At 32.1% G+C, this 26726-nt stretch overlaps 1 protein-coding gene across 3 annotated transcripts in view; it reads left to right on the plus strand.

The window, feature by feature from the left end:
• Nucleotides 1-4605: 4605 nt before the first annotated feature.
• The window catches only part of LOC127710529 (PHD finger protein 12-like), a 48075-nt gene continuing 25954 nt past the window's right edge, over nt 4606-26726 (plus strand). For 2 of the 3 annotated variants that reach the window (XM_052216457.1, XM_052216458.1), the window contains exons 1-3: nt 4606-4957; nt 10245-10426; nt 19792-19873. In XM_052216457.1, coding sequence (XP_052072417.1) covers nt 4910-4957; nt 10245-10426; nt 19792-19873 — 312 coding nt within the window. In that variant the 5' untranslated portion in view covers nt 4606-4909. Of the gene's footprint in view, nt 4958-10244; nt 10427-15177; nt 15456-19791; nt 19874-26726 lie in introns of those variants that run through there. The other variant, XM_052216459.1, reaches the window with a different exon arrangement.

Below are 26726 nucleotides of genomic sequence, written 5' to 3' on the forward strand. Positions count from 1 at the left end.
ATTATTGTTGGTTGTTTAACGTCCAGTGGCAAATATTTCAAGAATGTTCAGGACGAGCACAAATTTACAATAAATACTATAGTTAGGTACTGTAATAGAGGCCATCCGGGATGAAGGTCGGGGAAATTTTGACTGCCACTGGAAAACGAAGGTATATTGGATAGGGGCAGAAATTTTGCCTTTGCAACAGGCCACCTATTGACCCCTCTAAAAATTGTTGCTAGGGTTCTTAATGTACAAAGAGCGTGGCACTTTCTTTACACGAGGCATTGAATTTAACGTCTCCATTCTGACCGGACGTGGATGCGTACTTGTACATCCCGCACAGCCAAACGGACGCCCCACTTAGGCAAGGGTTTTACTGTCGGTCGGAAGAAGACCAAGAGTAATCATATTTCTATTCCCAAGTCACCCTCCGTGGTATTTGTTTTTATCATTGATGATTTATCAAAGTTCCCAAGTGTGTCACCTGAACAGAAGTTAGTGCTTCGATACTGATTTAAGTTTCCAATAGTGGAATTTAAACAATAGTGTGTGCTTCGTTACTGATATTACAGATATCATTGCTGGCTGGTGTTTGTTTTATAGAGTTTCAACTTAACAACAGTTAGTGCTTCGATACTAGCATTTCTGACAGCATTGCTCGTTGTTGTTGCTGATTTTTTTTTAGTTTCGTCGAGAATCAATTAAACAATTATAAGTGGTTTCGATAATGATTTGACGATGTATATTAGTTCCCAAGGATGTCACCTACCAATCTAATTAAAATATAGTTCTCTGATTTCGTTATTCTTATTTGAACGAGCACGCGAGTTGGTATAGGTCTGAATTTTAATCTTATTTTTAATTTACACAATAATTATTGCTTTTTGATACTGATATCAATGCCAGTGGATAATAGTTTTCAATAGTGTCATCTAAACAGCTAGTTAATGCTTTGGTGCTGATGTGTGCAATGCCCAACGTGTCATTTAAATTGTGGTTAGTGCTTCGATTCTGATATAACCGATTTCATTCCTGGTGGGTGTTGGATTCAAAGGGTAACATTATATTGATTAAATATTGATATAATAGCTAATGGATGTTAATTTTTATACGCCCGTTTACGGGACGTATTATGGTATACCGTTGTTCTATGTGTCATCTAAATTGTAGTTTGGGCTTCAGTACTAAGATTACTGATATTATTGCCGGTGGAAGTTAATTTTCAAGAGTGTCACAAGAACAGTAGTTAATGCCTCGATACTGATATATTTGCTGGTGCATTTCAGTTTTCAATATAATGGAATTCTATATGACTGTTATACAAGTGAGAGGTATAGCTAGCTATAAAACCAGGTTTAATCCACCATTTTCTACATAAGGAAATGCCTGTACCAAGTCAGGAATATGACAGTTATTTTCCATTCGTTTGATGTGTTTGAGCTTTTTTTCAGTACCAAAAGGTGTCAGCTGAACAGCAGTTAATGCTTTTATACTGATATCAGTGGTATCAATTTTAGTGGATGATAGTTCCAAAAGGCGACACCTAAGGAGTAGCAAATGTTTCGATACTGATATCGCTGATATCATTGCTGGTTGAATTTTAAGTTCATAATGGTGTCACCTGAATAGTAGTTACTGCTTCGATACTTATATCAAATGCTTTACACGGTGGTGGATATTAGTTCCCAATAGTAACAACTAAACAGTAGTTAGTGCTTCGATACTGATATCATTGATATCAATGATGATGGATGCTAGTTATAGAGGGTGATACCTAAAGAGTAGTTAGTACATAAAAACTAATACATGTATCCCTGAAATCATTGCTAGAGCATGTTAGTGCCCAAGGGTGTCACCTAAACAGTTGTTAGCGCATCGATACTGATATCAATGCTAGAGCATGTTAGTATCCAAGGGTGACACCTAAACAGTAGTTCAAAAATCGATACTGATATCATTTTTGGTGGATATTAGTACCCAGTAGGGTCACCCGAACAGTAGTTAGTGCTTCGATACAGATTTCACGGACATTATTGCTGGTGGATGTTATTTCCCAAAATTGTCACTTGAACAGTGCTTCAATACTGATATCAGTATTGGTGGATGTTAGTACCCAAGGTTGACACACAATCATGTAGTTAGTACTTCGATACTGATAGCATTGCTGGATATAAGTTCCCAAGTGTCCGATAAACCGAAGTTATCAAGGTTAATATCCCAAACAGCAGTCCGTGCTTCATCTATAACGTGGTATATTTCACATAACAAGGAGATACATTATTAGTTGAAAAACTTGTGTTATTTGTATTGAAACTAAGTCATTGATTCCTTCAGGCAAAGTTATCTTAAAAGATATGTCTTTTGGTTTTTTTATGTCGTAAGGATGCTAGGTCATTCAATTCAATTCGCTCAATTTTTGGGGACTAAAGTTCCTGTGGAAAAGCATTAAACATTTGCAGGTCAGTGTTTGGTTTTAACCATGCAAAACCCTTCCGTAGTACAAGTATAGACCTATTTAAAAAAACATATTGGACAAGTCACCTACGTGAATTATTGCAAAGAAGATGAAAAAAAACTTTATAAATGTATTGCATCCAAAACGCTTTTCCGGATTAACCTTCATGCATGCATTTGGAATGCCAAATAACCATAAACAATAAGAAATCCATGCAAGCCATGTAGAAATACTTGAATACTTGCGGAGCGATATGACCAATAATATATACCGAGAAATGGTATTGATTCTTATATGACAATCCTCTCTCGCTTTGTATACAAAGCCATGTTATAATTCCAATAAAACATGGGGTACACGTGCTTTACGTCTCAAGTGAATTTGAAACGGTCAAAGACTATCAAACTATTCCAAAAGATTGACAAAATTATTGTTTGTCAAAATCCAGCAGCCAATATTACAATCATTTTCAGACAATTTTACCTTTCAGCTAATATAGTAGAAATTTCAGACTGATAATATCGTGCTGACCACTAGATGTCTATTTTTTGTTTTTGCTTTATTTGGGTTGCTGTGTCATTGACGTATTTTCCGTATCTTATATGTTACCCGTCATTGACGTATTTCTTTATCTTATATGTTACCCGTCATTGACGTATTCCCGTATCTTATATGTTACCCGCAAATAAAACAGTATAATGAAGTATACGATATCCGCAAATTTGTATCTGAGGAGCATATACTATTTCCTCATTCATATATATATATATATGATATATAATAATTACATGCTCCCGATGTGAACACTGTAGAAGGGTCGATCTGGGTCCAGACCACTATGGTAGTGAAAAATCTGGATCGGAAAACTTCATATTTTCAGTTTTCTGGGGGGATTTGTCCTAAAACATTTTAAAGGAGCATATGCTTTCCCGCAAATTTGTATATCTGATTATCGAAAAGTATAAAGGCATGTATTACGACTTTACAAAATAAATTCATCACAAATTATAAACTGTAGCTCATCAGGTAGAAATGATAATTATGTATAAGTAAAAACTGTAACAGAATAAGTATTTCCCGAACAGCGCAGCAGACTCGTAACGCTCAGCTAAACCGGCGACGCATCTATTCTATTTCTCGGTTTTTTTTTATTATTATTCTATGCCCCGAATGAAGTAGCAAATGGTAGCATGATTGATTTTGGTCTATACTGTATACGCACTTTTATGCTAAAAGAGCTTTTACAACATGGCGGAAAGTTCTTTTTTCGGGGGGGGGGGGGGGGGGGGGGGGTATGTAGAATTTTTCCCAAATCATCAAAAAGAAGCATACGATTTCCCACTAATTTGTATCTGATGACCAAATCGGATCATGATACGATTCCCTGAAATTTGAATATCTGATTACAGAAAAGTATGATGATCAGTAAAAAAAAACATGCACCAATAACCTCCCGAGCTCATCAAGTAGCACCTGCTGTCACCCTTTAATAAAACCGTTCTAGATTAAAGTAGTGCCACAGTACACAAACAATAATAAAAGGACGAAGTCCTCAATAACAACATGAAGATCAATATAAAGATAAATATAAGTGACTAGTGAATCAATTACTGTCTTAATTTGCAAAATTTAAAAATAATTGATGGCCTTACCACTAAGATGCAAAATCATTTTGCTGTGGTTTTATTTTTGGAAAAAAAAAGTCATATAAATAGTCATTTACACGAACTTCCCCCTCTTTCAAAGATAACAACTACCTCAAATTAATGGATAAAAAGACAGATAATTTTGAAAAATGAACCTTAATATATTTTCAAGTATTTATAGATCGACATTATTTTTTTAATTGAAATTAATAAAAGTTTTCCCTTTAAAACGAAAAATCTTCACTTATAGTAAATAGACACGGTTTTTTTTCTTAAAGCTTTACTTTAAGATATATGAAAATATGAAATGGATAGACGTTTATCGTTTAAAGTATTTAATACATATAGTATGTTTAAGATAAAACCTTGAAATATTTAATTGCATGTGAAATGGGAGATAATAGATTTACCCGCGTTAATTTTGACCTTCACCTTATAAACTTCCGCTGTTCGGATACCACCAAATGCGCAAACGCATTGAAGAAATCCAGACTTATACGCATGCGTATTATTAATGGCCGACATATTGCGCCAAGAAGACGGCTACAGGCTAGCGAATTTGAAATGAAGACGAATTTCTGCTAAGGGTTTAAGTTTGCAATCGATAACTGATCAGCAATCATCAACTGTGGAATTTAGCTTCCTAATGAATGTATTATAATGATAAAATATTGCTCCTTTATATGAAAATCTTCAATTTTTCGCATGGCAACCGAAGTTAACTTTTCCCCATTTCTTTGGGACATAATGGAAATAATTGGTTTTTGATGACATAAAGATAACCATACAGATAATTGTTAGAGTATTCATTCATTATTGTAAAATGGCAGCTGTTGAATACGATTTGGACACATCTGGTGGATTGATGGAGGTTTGTTACTGCTAGAAATTCATCAAAAATATAACCAAATAAGTTAAAAAGCTGGAAATTCATCATGGCTGCCAGATGCAAACATGGCCGACACTAATCTAATAAATCCATATTTTTTATATTTAAAGTAAATTAAACATAAAATTGACATTGTTTGATATACACATATGTTGTCTTAACTTAAACATGTAAAGCCTCTGTAAACAAATGTACACATGTATGCAAGTAAATACATATAGCCTGTGTGCATGATATATATAAATGCTGTTTTATTTTTATTTTGCAACATTAAGACAAGTATTATGCATTTAACAAGTGACCTGAATTGTTTCACAATTTGTCATTACTGGGGCCTTTTTGTAGGGGTACACAACAACGCATTTTCAACCAATTTGTGCCCTATTTTCACCAAGCTGAAGTTCCACTGTTACCAACTCGTACTCATTTCTTGTATGTTATGATGTTTGTCAACTTTTCTTAAATTTTTCTTTAAAATATGGAGAACACTTGTTGTAGATCTTGTGCGCATGTCCAAATTATTTGAAAATTCCCATGGGAGTTTTTGTGTATGACAACATTTTTATACATTTTAATGGAGTATTTGTGTTCAATGTTTTCCCTTTGATATGGTTTTCTGAATATACTTAAATTAAAGTTATGGAAGAGAAACTAAACCTCTGTGAAGCTTCTGTGATAAATACAACTAGTTAAATGGCACTAACTCATTATCAATAAATGGTTAAGACCTTTTGATAAATATCACACTGATTTAAAATCATCATGATCATTTGTTTTGAAGATATTATCTCTTATTTACAATGTATTATTTCTATTTTTACTTTTTTACAAATAAAAGTAAACATGTACATTATTTTAATATTTTGCAACCACTATTTTACTGAAAAAAAAACATTTTCAGCACTATTATTTCAAAAAGGCTAAAAATAAGGGGAGTAACTCTTTATGAAATAGTTCATTTTGTCGTTAAAATAAACATATTCCATTCTCAATTTTATATCAAAGGATGAGATGAAAGAACTTATTTAACAGTACCATGTTTAATACACAGACTGTGATTGTCAATAAAAACATTTTATTTAGGGTCCAAATAAACAGTGCCTAATTGATCAAACTTTTTTTTCAACATCGTTGAATTGATTGCAAAACTTGAAGAAAACTTTTGGTTTAAAAAAAACTACACAGGTTTGATTGTTGATAAAGAGACAAGATATCATCAAAAAGGCATCCCCTTATTATGCCATGGCTAGTTTCGACAAATTGTTTCACACAGAACCAAAATATGCTTAAATGTCATTTATTTCTTACTTGTTATGGGCCTGGCCAACAGTTAATCTTATATATTAAGTCAGGGCTCACACTACTTCAGAATCATAGGGAGAAGTGACTTCTCTTTTTGAAATTGAGAGGGAGAAGTGGTGAGATTTGAAAGAGAAGTGCTTGTTTGCTCGCGGTGCTACAATGTTTGGTTTTTACTATAATACATTAAGTGCCATAATAATATGTATCTTATTTTTTTTTTTATATTGTTTAAATTGTACCTTTGATATACAATTAAAATAACTTGTTTAATTTTATCATATTTAGTTGCACAATCATATGAGTCCTCTTGTCAGAAAAAAACAATTAAATATCTGGCAATAATAAAAAGGATTTTTTTTTATATCAAAATGAAAAAGAAAGTTGTTATATCATTTAAAATTCAATTAAAAAACTACTCTGTTTGCACGTTCATGAAATTAAGTATTTCTCATTAAAAAAATATATAAATTTAACAGTTAAGCTTGGACATAATATAATTATATAAGTGTAATAGTCCCAGAGTTGAGCAACTTTAAGTTATAAATTGAAACTATGCATATACATGGAAATATATACATTAATCAAGAAGATCTAAACAAAAGTATGTTAATGCATGTAGAAAGCGTATTTTTTTCCTTTTGGGATAAATTTTTGTCTGTCAGCAGTGCCATTCATGTGTTTGTAATCATTATCGTAAGAATCCGGTTTTCGGTCATAGCTGGTCCGTTTCCAGTGAAATCCCAACTCCGATCCGTAGTAGTACAATAATATGCCCAATAATTTAAATGTCGGACGAAGTAAAATTTACAAAAATAAACGATGTTTGACACGCTATTTGGAAAGGAATATGATGTTTTTAATGCAATACATGGATAACAAATTTACTTCAGGCAAATTTCATCAAGTTCGAATGAAGTAACAACTTATTTGTTGAATGTTAGAATGATTTGAAAACGCTCTCTAGTAGGGGAAAAGACCGGAAGTGATAAAAAATTGTTTTTATAAAAATAACATGCTATTAACTTAAAATGAATGCTTTAACCTCTTTTCTGATGAAAATAAATAGTGTATGCCTTAAATTTCTTTACTTTTAAATGAAAAATTGCTGTTTCATCGACTTGGTAAAAATTGAATATTGTCGATGACGAAAGCGACTGAAAGCGAGTATCGTAAACAACAGGGCGAGTTGTTTTCGCTTTTGAGGGTCTGGGAAAGCGACTTCTTCGCCCTAGTCGCCTGGTAACGTGAGCCCTGTTAAGTATGAACAAATTTTAGGCTTGTGTACCAGGGCTCACGCTAGCGGGTGACTGTGGCGAAGAAATCGACTTTTGACTGTCAAAATCGATATCTTGTCGCCTCAGTTGCTTTGGTTACTGGCAAAATAATGAAACAGCAACTACCCATTTATATGTAAGAGATTTAAAGACATAAATTAATTTCTTTAAAATACAGTGAAAGCATTGACTTTGCAGATTGATGGTATATAATTATTTAAAAAAAAAACTTTCATGAAATATTTTCTTTCACTTCAGGTACTTGTTTCTGAAGAGCATTCATTAAAACGTTCTAATTTTTGGCAAAATAAATTTGATTCTTCATTAGAACATGATGAAAATTGCCTTTAGTTAATTGATGTTTCATTTTTATGCCCCCCCCCGTTAGTGTTTGCCTCAACCAAATGTTATGAAACTTATACACAATGCTTATTACCACTAAACACAGATCAAGTTGGAATTTTGGTGGCGTCACTTTAACCGTTCTAGAGTTATGCCCCTTTATAAATGGAAAAATTGCAAAATTTTTAGTTTCCGTTCTCTAACTTAAGTTTGCCTCAACCAAATGTTATGAAACTTATACACAATGCTTATTACCACAAAACACAGATCGAGTTTGAATTTTGGTGGCGTCACTTTTACCGTTCTAGAGTTATGCCCCTTAATAAATGGAAAAATTGCAAAATTTTATTTTCTTCTAAATATCAAGTTATTTTTAAAATTGGAGTTATCTTCCTTTGTCCATGATTATAGTTGAATCAACTACAATCAATGCTTTATACAATGCAATGTATTTTTGACTTCCACTGATAAAACACAGATCAAGTTGAATTTGGGTAGTGTCACTTTAACCATTATTGAGTTATGCCCCTTTATAAATCGAAAGATTGCAAAATTTTTAGTCTCCATTCTGTAACTTAAGTTTGCCCCAACCAAACATTATGAAACCTATACATAATATTCATTACCACAAAACTAAGATCAAGTACAAATTTTTTGTTTCCGTTTTCTAACTTTAGTTTGCCGCAACCAAATGTTATGAGACTTACACACAGTGCTTATTACCACAAAACTCAGATCAAGTTCAAATTTGGGTAGCGTCACTTTTACCGTTCTTCAGTTATGTCCCTTTATAACTATATGATATGCAAGCGGGGGCATCATCTGTGTCCACATGTGGACACTATCCACATTGATTTCATTTGATTAACATCACTTTCCTTTCTAATTGGCTTTTCAAACGTTGTTTATTTTTGTAAATTTTTCTTCATCTGGCATTGACAAATTTATACGAACCATGGGTCAGAGTTGACCAACTATGATTGAAATCCGTATTCTTATGATAATAACTACAGATGCAAGCATAGATAACAGAAGAATAATAATCCCAAAAGTTGAAAATATGTTTTTACATGAATTAAGGTAGTCAAAAAGTGAGACATAGGTACAGTCTGCTGTTTCTGGCGTCAGTATTGTCTTCAACAATGTATTAGTTTGTCGTTATGTCAGTTTTTGGGGAACCACTAATGGTAGATCAATGATATATTTGGTATGCAGCTGTATTAGCATTGGCACATCTCATTACAGCCCCGCTATTTTGACTTTTGAAACTTTTGCTTAGTTTATATGTATTAGTTTGTGATTAGGTCAGTTTATAGGGAACCACTAGTGGTAGGTCAATGATATTTGGTATGCAGCTGTATTAGCATTGGCACATCTCATTTCCATGGATTTTTTTGGCCATGTGCCTTCAGTCATGGTTAATTGACTTTGAATATTTTGCATAAAACTTGCATGTTAATGTATTGCTATTTTAATTTCAACATTTGCATTTTACTATCAAAAATATAAAAAGGTGAGACATATCTCTATGTTAACAGTTTATTTAAACTTGGTTTGAATTGCTTATTTCTGACTAATTTCAATGAGGTTTTAATAATCTTGAAGTATTAGGGTTCTTTGAGATGCTTACTGTGTATTTGGAATTTTGGTCCATACAAATTTATTGAATAAATAATTCAAAATAACATTCTATCAATCAACATGATCAAAGTCAAACATAAAACCAATAGAACAATGACAAATTACCTCCTCCCCCATAACATCACATCAATTGTCTTCTGCACTTTAAACAGGTAAAAAGATGCATCACCAAAATTATCAAATTATCATCATTCTCATTCAAACATCAATCCACTTCAAAAATAATTTAAACATTTCCCACATATACATTAAAACAATTTCCTCAATATTGACATTTCTGTTCAAAGGGAAATAACTCAAACCAAAATTTAATTATAATCCACTCTTAAACACACAACATAAGTGTCACTTTTTGATAGAACTTTTCAGAACAATTCTAACCACAAATTCACAAATCTAATTAAAATGACATCCCAACCACTAAGAATAACAATCCCATAAACCACAATTACCAATTCAGGCCCAATTTCATTCCATAATTTTATCCCCACCGAGCATTTTATTAAAAAATGGTATTTGCTGCTGCGGTAAGCATGCAGCATATAGGAGTAAGAACAAAGACTGGTTCACCTATAGTCAGAATAATGTGTCTGGATAGGGTCTCATGTCATCCTGTGGACTGTTACCCTGTGAATTAAGTGAGTGTTTATACATCATCATGATCATGTACATACAATGTTATTGAACTTTATCCATTTTTATTTTTTTAGGAGATTCAGAAGCTTGTATCTCCTCCAGTAAGTGAAGAAACTTTACGGCGCCAAAGACGTGAGGAGCGAGAATATCGTAGACCAGGGCGTGCAGTCAATCATGACTCTTGTGACAGCTGTAAAGAAGGAGGTGACCTTCTCTGTTGTGACAAATGTCCAGCATCGTTCCATCTTCAATGTCAGTAAGTACAACAGATACAGTTACGTATGTCTGCCTCATAGTTTGCCTTACAATTAGAAATTGACAATGAGGGTCGGTTGAAAACAAAACTTAATGACAAAGAGATGATTTCAGCTTCCCAACTGCGAACTTTCCATTTCTATGTAGCAACATTCCAGCAGCACCTCAAATGGAGTTTATATCTCCCAGTTGATAGAATATTCCAGGGCTTAGGTTTTCTATCACGATTTCCTTGATAGAGGGTTGCTGCTCACAAGGAAGCTATTACATGTATTAGACGAATAGTTAAGAGTGGTGAAGTTGAAATCATCCCATAGAAAATTTAACGGACACCATCATGAGTTGGTTGGCTGTTATGTAATATCTGTTTCTCAGATGACAACAAATATGTTCCAATCCTCATAACCACAATCCCGTCCTCCTTTTCCCAGAATGTGACCTACCAACTTAGACTTTCATTTGGTTTGTAATTACACAAGCAACATGACGTGTGCCACATATGGGAAGGTTCTGCTTACCCTTCCGGAGCACCTGAGATCACCCCTGGATTTTGTTGGGGTTCTTGTTGCTCGTTCTAGTTTTGTATGTTGGGTTTTTATACGCCCGTTTACGTGACGTATTATGGTATACCTCTGTCCGTCGTCAACATGTCGGACATTAACGCAAAAATGCTTTAACCAATTTGCATAAAATTTTGGTGAATTGTTTATATCTATTGACGTGAGCTCCCTTTCGTTTTTTATAAAATTTAGATTTTACGTTTCCGAGTTATGGGGTTTTATTCATTCAAAAAAGGGGGATTTTCCAGTTTTCGGACAATAAGTCAAGAATGCTTTCACCAACTTGCAATAAATTGTGGTGAATTGTTTATATCTATTGACATGAGCTCCCTTTCGATTTTTATAAATTTAAGATTTTACGTTTCCGAGTTACAGGGTTTTATTCATAAAAAAAGGGGGGGATTTTCCAGTTTTCGGACAAAAACTCAAAAATGCTTTCAGCAATTCTTATGAAACTTTGGTGAATTGTTTGTATGTATTGATGTAAGCTCCCTTTAGAATTTTATGAATTTTACATTTTACATTTCTGAGTTATGGGGTTTTATTCATTAAAAAAAGGGGTGATTTTCCTGTTTTTGGACAATAACTCAAAAATGCTGTCACCAATTCTCATGAAACTTTGGTGAATTGTTTATATCTATTGATGTAAGCTCCCTTTTTATTTTCATAAATTTCTATTATGACATTGAGAATTAAATGAACTTTCAGAGTTCACGAAAATGGTCGGTCCTGTCGGTCCTGTCGGTCAAAATGAGGCTCGGACCAGTATTTTGAAGGCTAGTGCCGGTCCCGATGACCGATGTAAAAACGGCCGTTGTAGTACATATTTCGGCACTTTTTTACATCGGTTATTAGATGTACCGCAACTGTTTCCAATAAGTGTTTACATCGGTTATCAGATGTACCCGCTGCCAATTTCCGGTACTGGTTTACGGATTTATTATAAACAAACCAAAGCGGCGATCTACACGTGGCCTACTAAATTTGTGCATAGAGCCATCCCTGGCAAACAATCGGCGATTGAACCCTACAATGGAGCAAACAAATACTGTAACAGCCGAGAAAGTGATTCAGATGATGAAATGGATAGTGAAGATGACTTTAAATAAGAACAATCAGAAGACCTCCTGAACTGGTCCTTCATTGTTAATTTGCCTGTGGGTGCGAAGAATAAAACTAATATTAATAAAGTTATTTTTCGATAAAATATGTTATTAATTTTATTTCAGGATAAAATTGACAGATTTTGTAGGACTGGCTAAAATTTTGTAGGACTGACAAATAATCATGCTTTGTCGGTCCCATGACCGACGGGTCAAAATAAGTTTTCGCGAACTCTGAACTTTATTTGTTTATAGTCTGACAACAGATTTACTAAGTATTGCACAACAGCAAGAAATCTTTAATTGAATATAAATTCAATTCATATAACCAATTTCAAGTTCTTTTGACTACATTTATTCAGAAACCTATAATATGTCAAATATTTAATTACAATCCAAATTCAGACCTGAATCAAGCTTGAATATTGTGTCCATTTTTGCCCCAACTGTTCAGGGTTGGACCTCTGCGGGCGTGTCTAGCTGCGCTCAGCGAAGCAGTTTATTGTATACTGTTGTTTGTCTTTTGGTCTTTTTCTTTTTTTGCCACGGTGTTGTCAGTTTGTTTTCGACTTATGAGTTTAAATGTCCCTTTGGCATCTTTGGCCATACTAAGTACTCATTTAATATAGAAAACATGAATAACTGTATGTGATTTCAGATTTCTGGACATGAAAATTGATTTAATGTCTTGTTGTTTTGTTTGTTTGCTGTTTTAATTTCCTTTTATTCGCAAAAGAAATTTTCACAGAATTTTCAGCATACGTGTAGCACCTCTTATAAATTGCAAGTTATCATAACTTGAAAATAGAGAGATATAACTTTATTTTTGTGCTCATTGGCCATCATTGTTGTCCACATGATAAGAGTACTGTTTGCAAAAAAGTTTTTTAACTTAAAACGGACAAAATATTTTATTTAACGTTCTCTTGAAGAACTGATCATGCTGAACCATGGCTTCCAAAACGGTCATATATTTTGACATTTATAGATTTATTTATAGAATCTTCTTTTAGTTTTCAAGGTTTTCCTAAGAGAGGGTCAATACATTTTAACATAATTTAAATAGTTTATGCGATCTCTTTGACCCGACCTTTTGCCTTTAAACAGACACACATTTCCGGTCATAAAAGTGACATGATGAATAAGTACTATAAAAAAAACAAACCCTCATTTTAATCAAGGTAAATTAGTTGTCAGACGGCTAAAATTTACCTGTTCAGGCAACAGGTAAGCTATTTTGTACCGGACATTGATCGGTCTATTCAAAGTTATTTTCTTACATTTTAGCAGTCTGCATCTAATAAATTTAGTCAAAAAGATTGAAATTATCAGAAATACGTTTATAAATATGATTTGATGAAAAATTTAAAAAGGTTTTAAACCAAAAATCGTCAGAAACGTTGTTTGAACTAGTACACATGTGCCCAGGTGGGAAATTTAATAATATGCATACTAATTTTTCAAAAATGTTAAAATTATCATTGATACCTTTATCTAAGGTTCATTTCGAGTATTTTCTTGAAGAAATAACGTGGAAAGAGCTACTTAAACTCAATCATGCTTTGAAAACGTACATGGATTTTACATATCCGTCTCTGGTCCATGTTTTATCATTGTCAAGTCAACATCCGGTATTAGGCAAATGTGCGTTTTAAAAACAAAAGTAAAGCTTTTGACGTTATTTTGCACAAAAAAAGAGTAAGGCAGATATTAGTACGCTAATGTTGCACACTTCGAATTAGCACTGTCATTTAACAGTTTACTTCAGAACATCGAATTTATATCAAAGTAAAGTTTAATATCGTTTTTTTAATGTCAATCATTGGTTATATGATGGCCGACTGATTACTATAATTGCTTTTTGTTACTAAGTCTTAAGGGATTAAAATCGGGATCACACATAAAATGTGCAGCTTGCTCAAATATTTTTTGGAAGTCCTGTGCTGAACTAAAGGTATATTAGTCAATGTAAGTGTTGGAATTGTAATTACTACATACATGTACATTGTATTCAGTTCTATTTTTGTGTTATTTGTGAAAATAAAGATGTAAAAACAAACACTGACTACATATTTTGAGGTAATGAAGGGAAAATACATGTACAGCACTTGAGTTGAAAATTGTAATACATTGGAGAAGATTGTAACATTTGCAAAGTAGTAATTAGCACTAATAACACATGTGGAGAAAATTGTTTTGTCCCTGGCTAAGTCAATTGTTTTTCATTTTTCTGTGCTTATTTCAAGTTTAGTCAAATCACCTTCTCATTTGATCTTTGCAATGAATTTTAGATAAGATAAATGTTGTTCATGATAAAGTTTAATATGTGTACATTTGTACACTGTACATGCTGTACATACATACACATAAAGAGATTTGGCATCCTTCCAAACTGAACATTTTAATATTTGAATTATATAAAGGTTAACATTGACTTGTAGTCTTAATAAGACCCAAGAGCAACATTTTTTTTTTGGGAGAATCCACATCTTCATTACTCACAGAAAATTAACCTTAATTAAAAATAAACCATATGAAACAGAAAATTAACCTTAATTAATAATAAACAATACGAAACAGAAAATTAACCTTAATTAATAATAAACAATATGAAACTAATACAAGATCAAGGACATACATTTTCAAGTGAAGCATAGAAATATACAATATGGACCAGACACACATTAATCATAATTTTGTCTTGAGAACTGGTATTTTATTATCATTAAGATATAAATTTAGATTTAAGTTCAGTAATTAGGGAAAAGGTTATGAATAATTAAAGTTGAATTATAATTTCTTTGTTAATTTACATGTTATCTACTGCTTGGATAATTTAATGTGAACATTATAAAATGAACTGATTGATAGAGACATAAAAAATGTAGAATTATATACCATTATAGGTTTTGATTTTACACATCAGTTTTAAGGTCATAAAAAGTTATGGATCTTAGTTTACTCTTACTTTTATGTTCTTTTGAGTCCTTGAGAAAATAAAGTTAATACCAACCATTATTTGTATTGGCAAGGAGGTGGAGATTTAGTAAACACTCCTTTCTGTCCATCCGAAGAGGGTACCTGGTTTGCTCACACCTGTAGATTTAACTTTTTTTATGCCCCCGCCGTAGCAGTGGGGGCATTAAGTTTTACCCTTGTCCGTCTGTACGTACGTCCCAAAATTGGTTTCCGTTCTCTAACTTGAGTTTGCCTCAACCAAATGCTATGAAACTTATACACAATGCTTATTGCCACAAAAAACAGATCAAGTTTGAATTTTGGTGGCGTCACTTTAACGGTTCTAGAGTTATGTCCCTTTGTAAATAGAAAAATTGCAAGATGTCGGGTGGCTCCTAAGCAGCAAGATGTAAGTCAATATAAATTTGTATATAGGATAGGAAATGCAATTAAAAGGTTAACTTATAGTTTAAATGTGGAAATACATTATAAAAACATTAAGTATTGGACAATCTTTCATCACAAGTTAGATAAATATTGAGTGTACATGAACAGGGATTAACATACATGTAGTTAGAATTTTGCTGCTATCACATTATTTTATGCCCCCGCCGTAGCGGAGGGGGCATTAAGATTTACCGTTGTCCGTCCTCTAACTTTGGTTTCCGATCTCTAACTTTAGTTTGCCTCAACCAAATGTTATGAAACTTATACACAATGCTTATTACCACAAAACACAGATCAAGTTCAAATTTGGGTAGGGTCACTTTTACCGTTCTTCAGTTATGTCCCTTTATAACTATATGATATGCAAGCGGGGGCATCATCTGTGTCCACATGTGGACACTATCCACATTTATTTTTTCTTAACATTAATCAAACTTCTCAGTGATTGCATACATAATATAGAAGATGTGTACATGAATCGTCTATTTTGGACAGGTGTAATTTACATGTATGTGTTGGGACTTAAAAATAAAACCTGTGTTTCCGCTTACATGTTAAAAAAATTAGGATAGATAACAAATTTCATATTTTCAAAAGTTTTTGACTGGTTTAAACAGGTGATTGTTCAAAAATGACAAAAAAATCTTAAGTGAAGACACTAAATATTAGGGTAGGAAGGATTCGCAGAAAGATAGGTATTTTTTTTCAAGGCCTTACAAATGTATGTTTCACAAGTGTTGAACTCAGTCTTTTTTGTCATAGAAATCTATAGAGGGTACTTAGTGGTGGTCTGCTACATGTGCTAGTCCTCTCAAATAATCACAGTTTTAAGGCAGAGTTCTACATCTGTGAATCACACATATCATTAAAAAATATTTTGCTATTTAAATCCATTTGTAAGTCCGGGAATTATTATTGTAACATCCATACTCATGAATTTTGATTGGTTACATGTACATGTATGACAAAAATAGTTCCAGGGTCTTCTGCTGTCAATTGAGTGTACTATTAATCATTTTGGTTTTGAGAAATTAATCCAAGAAGGAAATAAAGTAGCATAAAATTGAGAATGGAAATGGGGAATATGTCAAAGACACAACAACCCGACCATAGAGCAGACAACAGCCGAAGGCCACCAATGGGTCTTCAACGCAGCGACAAAATCCAGCACCCAGAAATGGTCCTCAGCTGGCCCCTAAATAAAATTGTGTACTAGTTCAGTGGAAATGGACGTCATACTTAACTCCAAAATATTGTTTTTTGTTATCCGTTTTTCCCAATTGAAAGGAGCAAAGAATGGCGTCCATAATATGGACCAGCACACAGGAATATAATAAAGTAAAAATGATAAAACTGTTCGGCTAAAGACGTCAAACGCTATCTTTTTAATTAGATAGAGTGTGAAATTTTGTAAGGATACAAGTATAAATCTGATTTTAAATAATATATTTACATGCAAATATGTATATATATATATATCTGTAATTAGTATAATGATGAATCGTTCCAGGCTTAATCATACTAGTTTAAATAAATCAATTAATACAGGCATGACAGATGGACGATTAGTAGTTGGTGTAATCAGGGGTATACAGAATTTTACACTGGTGTAAAATTCTGTATACCCCTGATTTCACCAATATATCAAATTAATTTCTTATGAAGCATTCCTTTTGTAAAATTTTTGTGAACTTTGAAAAAAAAGTTCTTTTGGGGGAAAAACAATTTAATTTTGGCAAAAATATTTTTTTAAGTTTTCTTTTTATATTTTTAACATTTTTTTTTATTTGGGCAAAATATTATCCCTGTGTGAACTGGGGTGGAGGTGCTATTTACACCAGGGTAAATATAATAAATCAATCAGATTGTATAAGAAAATTTTTTTTTGACTTTTTTACAGACAAGGGAAAGGCTTGAACTTGGATATTTTTGCTGTTACAGTATAATTCTCATTTTAATTTTATTAGACAAATGCCAAAAAGGTCGTTGCCAGCATATTCCATATGGGGCTCATTAAATCAACATTTGTGAAATTGTAGGTCAGCCTCATTATCATGTTTGCATTGACTAAGTTTCTAACAACTAAATCATGATATAATGTATTACTTAAATATAGAGATATGAAGATGAGATATGATTACCAATGAGACAACTCTCTACCAGAGATCAAATGAGTTTATTGCATATGATGATTCTCATTAGTAATATTTGGGTATAAAACCATTTGTTAGTTTGATCAATTATGTTTATTATATTTGGAGTCAATTCAATGGGAAATATACTCAAAACTGACATGTTCTGATCATCATCATTCTCACCATCACTGAAACTACCTTTCATTCCTCATTGTGTCATAGTATGTACTATATTTGATGAATTGTTTTCTTTAAATGCATGCTCATGTTGTTATATTTCCATTTTATTGTATTCTGGAATAGACTTCATGAGTTTGTTTTACCTGTGTCCTATGCATTTGGCCTAAATTTAGCAGAACAAATATGTTTAAACTAAACAAATGGGATGTTGATGACTTCAATCAAACACTCATGTATAAATATTGATTGCTTAATCTTTTAAAAAAAGGTCAAATTTCCAATGAAACATCATGAACATGGTTGGCAAAAATCTAGATTTTTACGAATATTGCCAAGCCCAATGGGAAAAACTTGGAAAAACCATGGTTTTACTGGGTAATAATACTGGGCAATATGAAAAACTGGATCAAGTCATGAATATTTTTATGAAAACTGAATGATCTATTACAAATGTAATACATTAGCAATACATGTTGTGCAAGAACTTTTCACTCATTATGGATAGAAAGATAGAAAGATAGAGAGATTTACATAGTATGATTTCCAATGAGCAGGGATGGAAATTTGCAAATGCCCAGTAGCCAATGGCTACTTATTGTTTCCACATTTTTGCTTGATCTGGGTTACCACTTAAATATTTTGATTTCCATCCTTGCAATGAGAAATCTATCCACCAAAGACCATAGACAAGGATACAAGGTCACCATTTAGTTTGAAAGGAAAGGCTAAAAATTTCAATGAAGAAATCGTCCTGGAAATGCATGAAATATTTACCACTGGACATTAAGCAATCATAAATCAAGAAATGATTTATAAATTCATCTTGCCTAAGGCACTAATTTGATACTTTAATTTCTTAATTTCTAAATTTCAAGCATTAATTGCTTTTGTTTTTTAGTAAAAGTTGAACTTATTATATATATATATAATTATTGTTTTGTAACATATGCATGTGTAAATAGGACTTTTAAATAATTATTGCTTATTGGTAAACCAAGTATCACAATTTTCATACAATTAAATGTACATGACTAATTATTCAGATGACAACATTTCAAGCAGATTTCTTTATTTAACAAGTACACAACTGTATTATCCCTTTCAATTCTATAAGTGTGGGATAATGAATGTTTAGCTATTAACTATTAACATAATTAATTTTTACAATACTCTGAAATGACATATACAAGACAAGAACTGTCAAAATATAACAAAACTTGTATTCAGAAATTTTTTTGTTGGTTATATATAATACTGTAAATTCAGAAATAATTATTGCAAGGTTTTTATTAATGGGAATCATGCGACTGGGTGAGTATAGCAATAATAAGAACTAGTATCATGATATCTGTTGCATTTATCAGTATGCAGCTTTTCCTGATGATATCACAATAATTTGTCTCGCATTATTGTCCATTCTTCAAAAATCGCAATAATAAATGCAAGCTATAATTTCTGAATTTACAACATATATATAATCAATTCACAAAATTTTTAAGTTAAGATTCAACAAAAACTAATGTTTAAGTGTAATAAACTACACAACAACATACATTTAAAAATGGCCATCTAATTTCATTATTTATCTATATTGTCTAGGATTTTAACAAAATATGATATCTAATAGAAAATGATATCCTAAATTAATTCCATGTGTAGATTTTGTTTGGTCATTCCCATTTTCAAGATAGCCAGATTCCTCAGATTGCAACAAAATTTGATGTCTACATATAGGTAAGAATATGCTTACATGATCTGATTTCAGTTTAAAAAAATCATCCATTGGCTCTCATTTTCAAATGTCCTTTGAACTGCCTCATGGTCTCATGGTAGAGTGCTTGTCTCTTGAGTCATTTTATAAAACAAGAAATTCAAAACAGCACAAGTATCTTGTTACTATCAACCTTTCAAGATTGACTTTTTTTTTATGATAACGTTAACTGATATACAAATAAAATTTATATTGATCCTATTTGATTGCAGTAATCCTCCTTTAGAAGAAGATGATGTACCCCCTGGGGAATGGATATGTTATAGATGTCGAGTGGCTCCTAAGCAGCAAGATGTAAGTCAATATAAATTTGTATATAGGATAGGAAATGCAATTAAAAGGTTAACTTATAGTTTAAATGTGGAAATACATTATAAAAACATTAAGTATTGGACAATCTTTCATCACAAGTTAGATAAATATTGAGTGTACATGAACAGGGATTAACATACATGTAGTTAGAATTTTGGTGCTATCACATTATTTTATGCCCCTGCCGTAGCGAAGGGGGCATTAAGATTTACCGTTGTCCGTCCTCTAACTTTGGTTTCCGATCTCTAACTTTAGTTTGCCTCAACCAAATGTTATGACATTTATACACAATGCTTATTACCACAAAACTCAGATCAAGTACAAATTTGGGTAGCGTCACTTTCACTGTTCTTGAGTTATGTCCCTTTATAACGTTATATGCAAGCGGGGGCATCATCTGTGTCCCATGGACACATTCCCCATTTATTTACATTAAAGTGAGGTCTGACAAAAGTTAAGATATTTTGCAATGATTTTTCAATTGAATTCTGTACGTGTATGTATCTCAACCTATGCATTTTAGGGAGTGATGTAAATAAAGATTTATATATATATATATATATATATATATATATTATATTGCTTAAAAACTTCTTATCTGTGAAAAGGATCCACTACAATATATATATCTGTTAGGTTAGGATCTCCCTTTTCCAGTTTTTATACGACCGCAAAAAAATTTTGTGGTCGTATATTGGTATGACGTTGGCGTCGTCGTCGTCGTCGTCGTCGTCGTCCGGCGTCGTCGTCCGAATACATATTGGTTTTCGCACTCTAACTTTAGTTTAAGTGAATGGATCTTTTTGAAATTTGACCATAAGGTTAAATACCACAAAAGGAAGGTTGGGATTGATTTTGGGGGTTATGGTACCAACAGTTAAGGAATTAGGGGCCAAAAAGGGGCCAAAAATGAGCATTTTCTAGTTTCCAGACAATAACTGTGGAACGGTGTATGGATCTCTCTGAAATTATACTACAAGTTTCCATACCACAAAGGGATGGTTAGGATTTGCTTTGGGGGGTTATGGCTCAAACCGTTTAGGAATTAGGGGCAAAAAAGGGGGAAAAACAAGGTTGTCCTGGTTAATGGACAAATACTTTAGTACAAAACATAATTTAAAGCAGTGTAAGGGAGATAAATCAAATACATCATTGAAATTATCTCCCTTACACTGCTTTTAAATTATGTATAAAGTAATGGTTAATGAACAATAAAGATAATCTAAAACAGTGTAAGGGAGGTAATCCAAATACAACGTTTTGGTTACTTCCCTTACACTGCTTTTAAATTATGTTTAAAGGAATGCATATTTATAAAGGATGACCAGTAAAAATATCTGCAAATGTTGCATCTTTTTTTTTTACAAAAAAATCCATATGAAAGATTTGACACTATATTTTTTATTAATTCTATTATAAAATAGATTAAGTTAGCACTATGGTAAATTTAAATGGGTAATTATGGTTGCCAACTCCATTGGAAATTTGAATTGAGATTATGACCATATCTTGAGGGAAAGAATTTTTTGGGGGGAAAAAGGGGGGGGGGGGGATAAAAAGAAATTGTGGGGGGCCAATTTTTTCTCATTTCAGATTTCAGAAATTAAAAAGAATTATTCTTCAAATATTTTTTTTTTTCAAATTTCAAATATTGAAAAATTTCAAGAAGTAATCTTTAATTGCACAGTATGGCGCATTAGATTTGTAAAATCTTTGATCACATTTATTTATTTGTTATGCTGAATCTAACAGTGTATTTAGATTTTTAATTTTGGGTCCAGTTTTCAAATTGCATTAATGTCCAAAGGGTCCAAAATTAAACTTTGTTTGATTTTAGCAAAAATTGAATATATTAGGTTCTTTGATATGCTGAATCTAAACATGTATTTAGATTTTTGATTTTTGGCCCAGTTTTCAAGTTGGTCCAAATTGGGGTCCAAAATTAAACTTTGTTTGATTTCAACAAAAATTGAATATATGGGGTTCTTTGATATGCTGAATCTAACCATGTATTTAGATTTTTTATTTGTGGACCCCGTTATCTAATTGGTTCATATTGAGGTCAAAAGGGTCCAAAATTAAACTTTGTTTGATTTCATCTAAAATTGAATTATTGGGGTTCTTTGATATTCCAAATCTAACCGTGTATTTAGGTTTTTAATTTTGGGTCCTGTTTTTATACGACCGCAAAAAAATTTTGAGGTCGTATATTGGTATGACGTTGGCGTCGTCGTCGTCGTCGTCCGAATACACAATGGTTTTCGCACTCTAACTTTAGTTTAAGTGAACGGATCTCTATGAAATTTTACCATAAGGTTCAATACCACAATAGGAAGGTGGGGATTGATTTTGGGGGTTATGGTACCAACAGTTAAGGAATTAGGGGCCAAAAAGGGGCCGAAAATAAGCATTTTTGTAACTTCCAGACATAACTTGTGTGTTAGCATATGGATCTCTTTGACATTGTACCACAAGATTCCATATCACAAAGGGTCAATGCTGGGATTGATTTTGGGGTTAATTGCCTCAAAATTTTAGGAATAAGGGGCCAAAAGGGGGCAAAAAACAAGCATTTTTCTAGTTTCATGACAATAACTTGTGTGTAAGTGTATGGATCTTTCTGAAATTTTACTACAAGGTTCCATTTCACAAAGGGAAAGCTGGAATTGAGTGTTGTGGTAATTGCCCAAAACGTTTAGTAATAAGGGGCCTAAAAAGGGGTTTAAAATAAGCATTTTTTAGTTTCTAGACAATAACTTGTGTTCAAGTGTATGGATCTCTCTAAAATTGTATTACAAGGTACCATACCACAAAGGCAAGGCTGTTATTGAGCTTGGTTTGGGGGGAAAGGGGGGTGGGGGTGATGAATCATAAGGGGGGCGGGGGTCAAAAAAGGGGTAATTTTTTTTTTTCTTTTTTTTTTGTTTAAAATTTACATTTTAAGTTAGTTATTTTTTATCACGAAGAGAAAGTAGGAATTGAGTTTTGGGGTTAATTGCTCAAACATTTATGAATAAGGGGCCAAATATTGGTCAAAAATAAGGATTTTTTTAGTTTGCAACAAAAACTTGTGTTCAAGTGTATGGATCTCTGTGAAATTGTATTGCAATGTACCATACCACAAATTGAAGGTTGTGATTGAGGTGGGAGATGATGAATCAAAAGGGGGTTGAAAAAATGTGTGGGAGGTAGGATTTTTTTTTTCCTTTTTTTTCTTTAAAATTTTCCATTTAAAGATGGTTGTTTCAGATTTATATATGAAAGAAAATAATAATGATACGGTTATATATCATGAGGAATTGAAATTTAAAATTATGTATATTGGAAATTTAAGTTACATTGGAAAGTAATAATTGGCATTGGGGGGGGGGGGGGGGGGTGGGGGGGGTGGTGGTGGTTATGGCTCTAATGTTTAAGGAATAAGGGGAAAAAAGGTTAAAAAACAAGGGTTTCCATTTTAATAGACAAATAATTGAGTAAAGAACATTATTTAAAAGCAGTGTAAGGTTGGTAATTCAAACTCATTTAAATATCTCATCTACACTGCTTTTAAATTATGTAAATTGGAAATTTGCCAATAACTTTATTGTTAATAAATGCATTGGAAATTTGCCAACAATTTTAGTGTAATAAACTTCATTGGAAATTTGCCAATATAAAATTTTGCTGATGAAGGTTTTTTGTTTACCTTTAGCCTTGACTATGAAGTCATTTTCTATTTTTATAGCCTTATGATGTAGTTGAATTATTTAATACTTTTATGATGTGTTTAAATGGGGTTTTATCATGTTTATGGTTGCAAATTTATTGTTTTAGTATAATAAACTCCATTTAAAATTTGCCAATAAAAAAAATTTTTGTTTATTTTTAGCTATGATTATGATGTCATTTTCTATTTTACTTTTATGGTTGCAAAGAAATTTTTATTTTTAGATATTACTGTTAAATGATGCTGATTAAGGTTTTTGCTATGTTTAGCCATGACTATGATGTCATTTTCTATTTTAATATCTGTTATGATGTATTTAAATGGGCTTTTATGGTTACAAAGGAATTTTATTTTTAGATATTACTATAAAATGTTGCTGATGCTGATTAAGGATTTTGTTTATTTTTAGCCATGACTATGATGTCATTTTCTATTTTAATACCTTTATGATGTAATTTCCATTTTTAGATATTACTGTTAAATGATGCTGATTAAGGGTTTTTTGCTATGTTTAGCCATGACTATGATGTCATTTTCTATTTTAATATCTTTATGATGTATTTAAATGGGCTTTTATGGTTACAAAGGAATTTTATTTTTAGATATTACTATAAAATGTTGCTGATGCTGATTAAGGATTTTGTTTATTTTTAGCCATGACTATGATGTCATTTTCTATTTTAATACCTTTATGATGTAATTTCCATTTTTAGATATTACTGTTAAATGATGCTGATTAAGGGTTTTTTGCTATGTTTAGCCATGACTATGATGTCATTTTCTATTTAAATATCTTTATGATGTATTTAAATGGGCTTTTATGGTTACAAAGGAATTTTATTTTTAGATATTACTTTAAATGTTGCTGATTAAGGATTTTTGTTTATTTTTAGCCATGACTATGATGTCACTTTCTATTTTAATACCTTTATGATGTATTTAAATGGGCTCCCATGTATTTAGATTTTTGATTATTTATACATGTTACCAAATTGGTCCACATTGAACAAAAACGGTCCAAATTTCAACTTTATTACATTACATCAAACATTGAATTCTACATATTCTTTGATATATTGAAATTAACAAACAATTTAGTTTATGGATATTCCACCATAATAGGTAAATTAAATTTTTTCCAGCTCTTACACCACATTCATCCTGTGTCAGAAACCTATGCTGTGTCAAATATTTAATGACAATCCAAAGTCATAGCTGTATCAAGCTTGAATTTTGTGTCCATACTTGCCCCAACTGTTCAGGGTTCGACCTCTGCGGTCGTATCAAGCTGCGCCCCAGCGAAGCATTTTATTGATTATGGGCCCAGTTTTCAAGTTGGTCCAAATCGGGGTCCAAAATTAAACTTTGTTTGATTAAAAAAAAAATTGAATATATGGGGTTCTTTGATATGCTGAATCTAACCATGTATTTAGATTTTTGATTTTTGGGCCCCGTTATCAACTTTGTCCACATTGAGGTCAAAAGGGTCCAAAATTAAACTTTGTTTGATTTCATCAAAAATTGAATTCTTGGGGTTCTTTGATATGCTGAATCTAACCATGTATTTAGATTTTTTATTTGTGGACCCGCTATCAAATTGGTTCATATTGAGGTCAAAAGGGTCCAAAATTAAACTTTGTTTGATTTCATCAAAATTGAATTATTAGGGTTCTTTGATATGCCAAATCTAACCGTGTATTTAGATTTTTAATTTTGGGTCCCGTTTTTAAATTGGTCTACATTAAGGTCCAAAGGGTCCAAAATTAAACTTAGTTTGATTTTAACAAAAATTGAATTCTTGGGGTTCTTTGATATGCTGAATCTAAACATGTGTTTAGATTTTTGATTATGGGCCCAGTTTTCAAGTTGGTCCAAGTTGGGGTCCAAAATTAAACTTTGTTTGATTTCAACAAAATTGAATATATGGGGTTCTTTGATATGCTGAATCTAAACATGTATTTAGATTTTAGATTTTTGGCCCAGTTTTCAAGTTGGTCCAAATTGGGGTCCAAAATTAAACTTTGTTTGATTTCAACAAAAATTGAATATATGGGGTTCTTTGATATGCTGAATCTTACCATGTATTTAAATTTTTTATTTGTGGGCCCGCTATCAAATTGGTTCATATTGAGGTCAAAAGGGTCCAAATTAAACTTTGTTTGATTTCATCAAAAATTTAATTATTGGGGTTCTTTGATATGCCAAATCTAACCGTGTATTTAGATTTTTAATTTTGGGTCCCGTTTTTTAAATTGGTCTACATTAAGGTCCAAAGGGTCCAAAATTAAACTTAGTTTGATTTTAACAAAAATTGAATTTTTGGGGTTCTTTGATATGCTGAATCTAAACATGTGTTTAGATTTTTTATTATGGGACCAGTTTTCAAGTTGGTCCAAGTTGGGGTCCAAAATTAAACTTTGTTTGATTTCAACAAAAATTGAATATATGGGGTTCTTTGATATGCTGAATCTAAACATGTATTTAGATTTTAGATTTTTGGTCCAGTTTTCAAGTTGGTCCAAATTGGGGTCCAAAATTAAACTTTGTTTGATTTCAACAAAAATTGAATATATGGGGTTCTTTGATATGCTGAATCTTACCATGTATTTAGATTTTTTATTTTGTGGGCCTGCTATCAAATTGGTTCATATTGAGGTCAAAAGGGTCCAAAATTAAACTTTGTTTGATTTCATCAAAAATTGAATTATTGGGGTTCTTTGATATGCCAAATCTAACCGTGTTTTTAGATTTTTAATTTTGGGTCCCGTTTTTTAAATTGGTCTACATTAAGGTCCAAAGGGTCCAAAATTAAACTTAGTTTGATTTTAACAAAAATTGAATTCTTGGGGTACTTTGATATGCTGAATCTAAACATGTGTTTAGATTTTTGATTATGGGACCAGTTTTCAAGTTTGTCCAAGTTGGGGTCCAAAATTAAACTTTGTTTGATTTCGACAAAAATTGAATATATGGGGTTCTTTGATATGCTGAATCTAACCATGTATTTTGATTTTGGACATTGGACCATAATAGGTAAATTAAAAAAATTGAAGTTCTTAGACCACATTATTTCTGTGTCAGAAACCTATGCTGTGTCAAATATTTAATCACAATCCAAATTCAGAG

The sequence above is a fragment of the Mytilus californianus genome, unplaced genomic scaffold (assembly GCF_021869535.1).
Source record: "Mytilus californianus isolate M0D057914Y unplaced genomic scaffold, xbMytCali1.0.p SCAF_8, whole genome shotgun sequence".
NCBI lineage: Eukaryota > Metazoa > Mollusca > Bivalvia > Mytilida > Mytilidae > Mytilus > Mytilus californianus.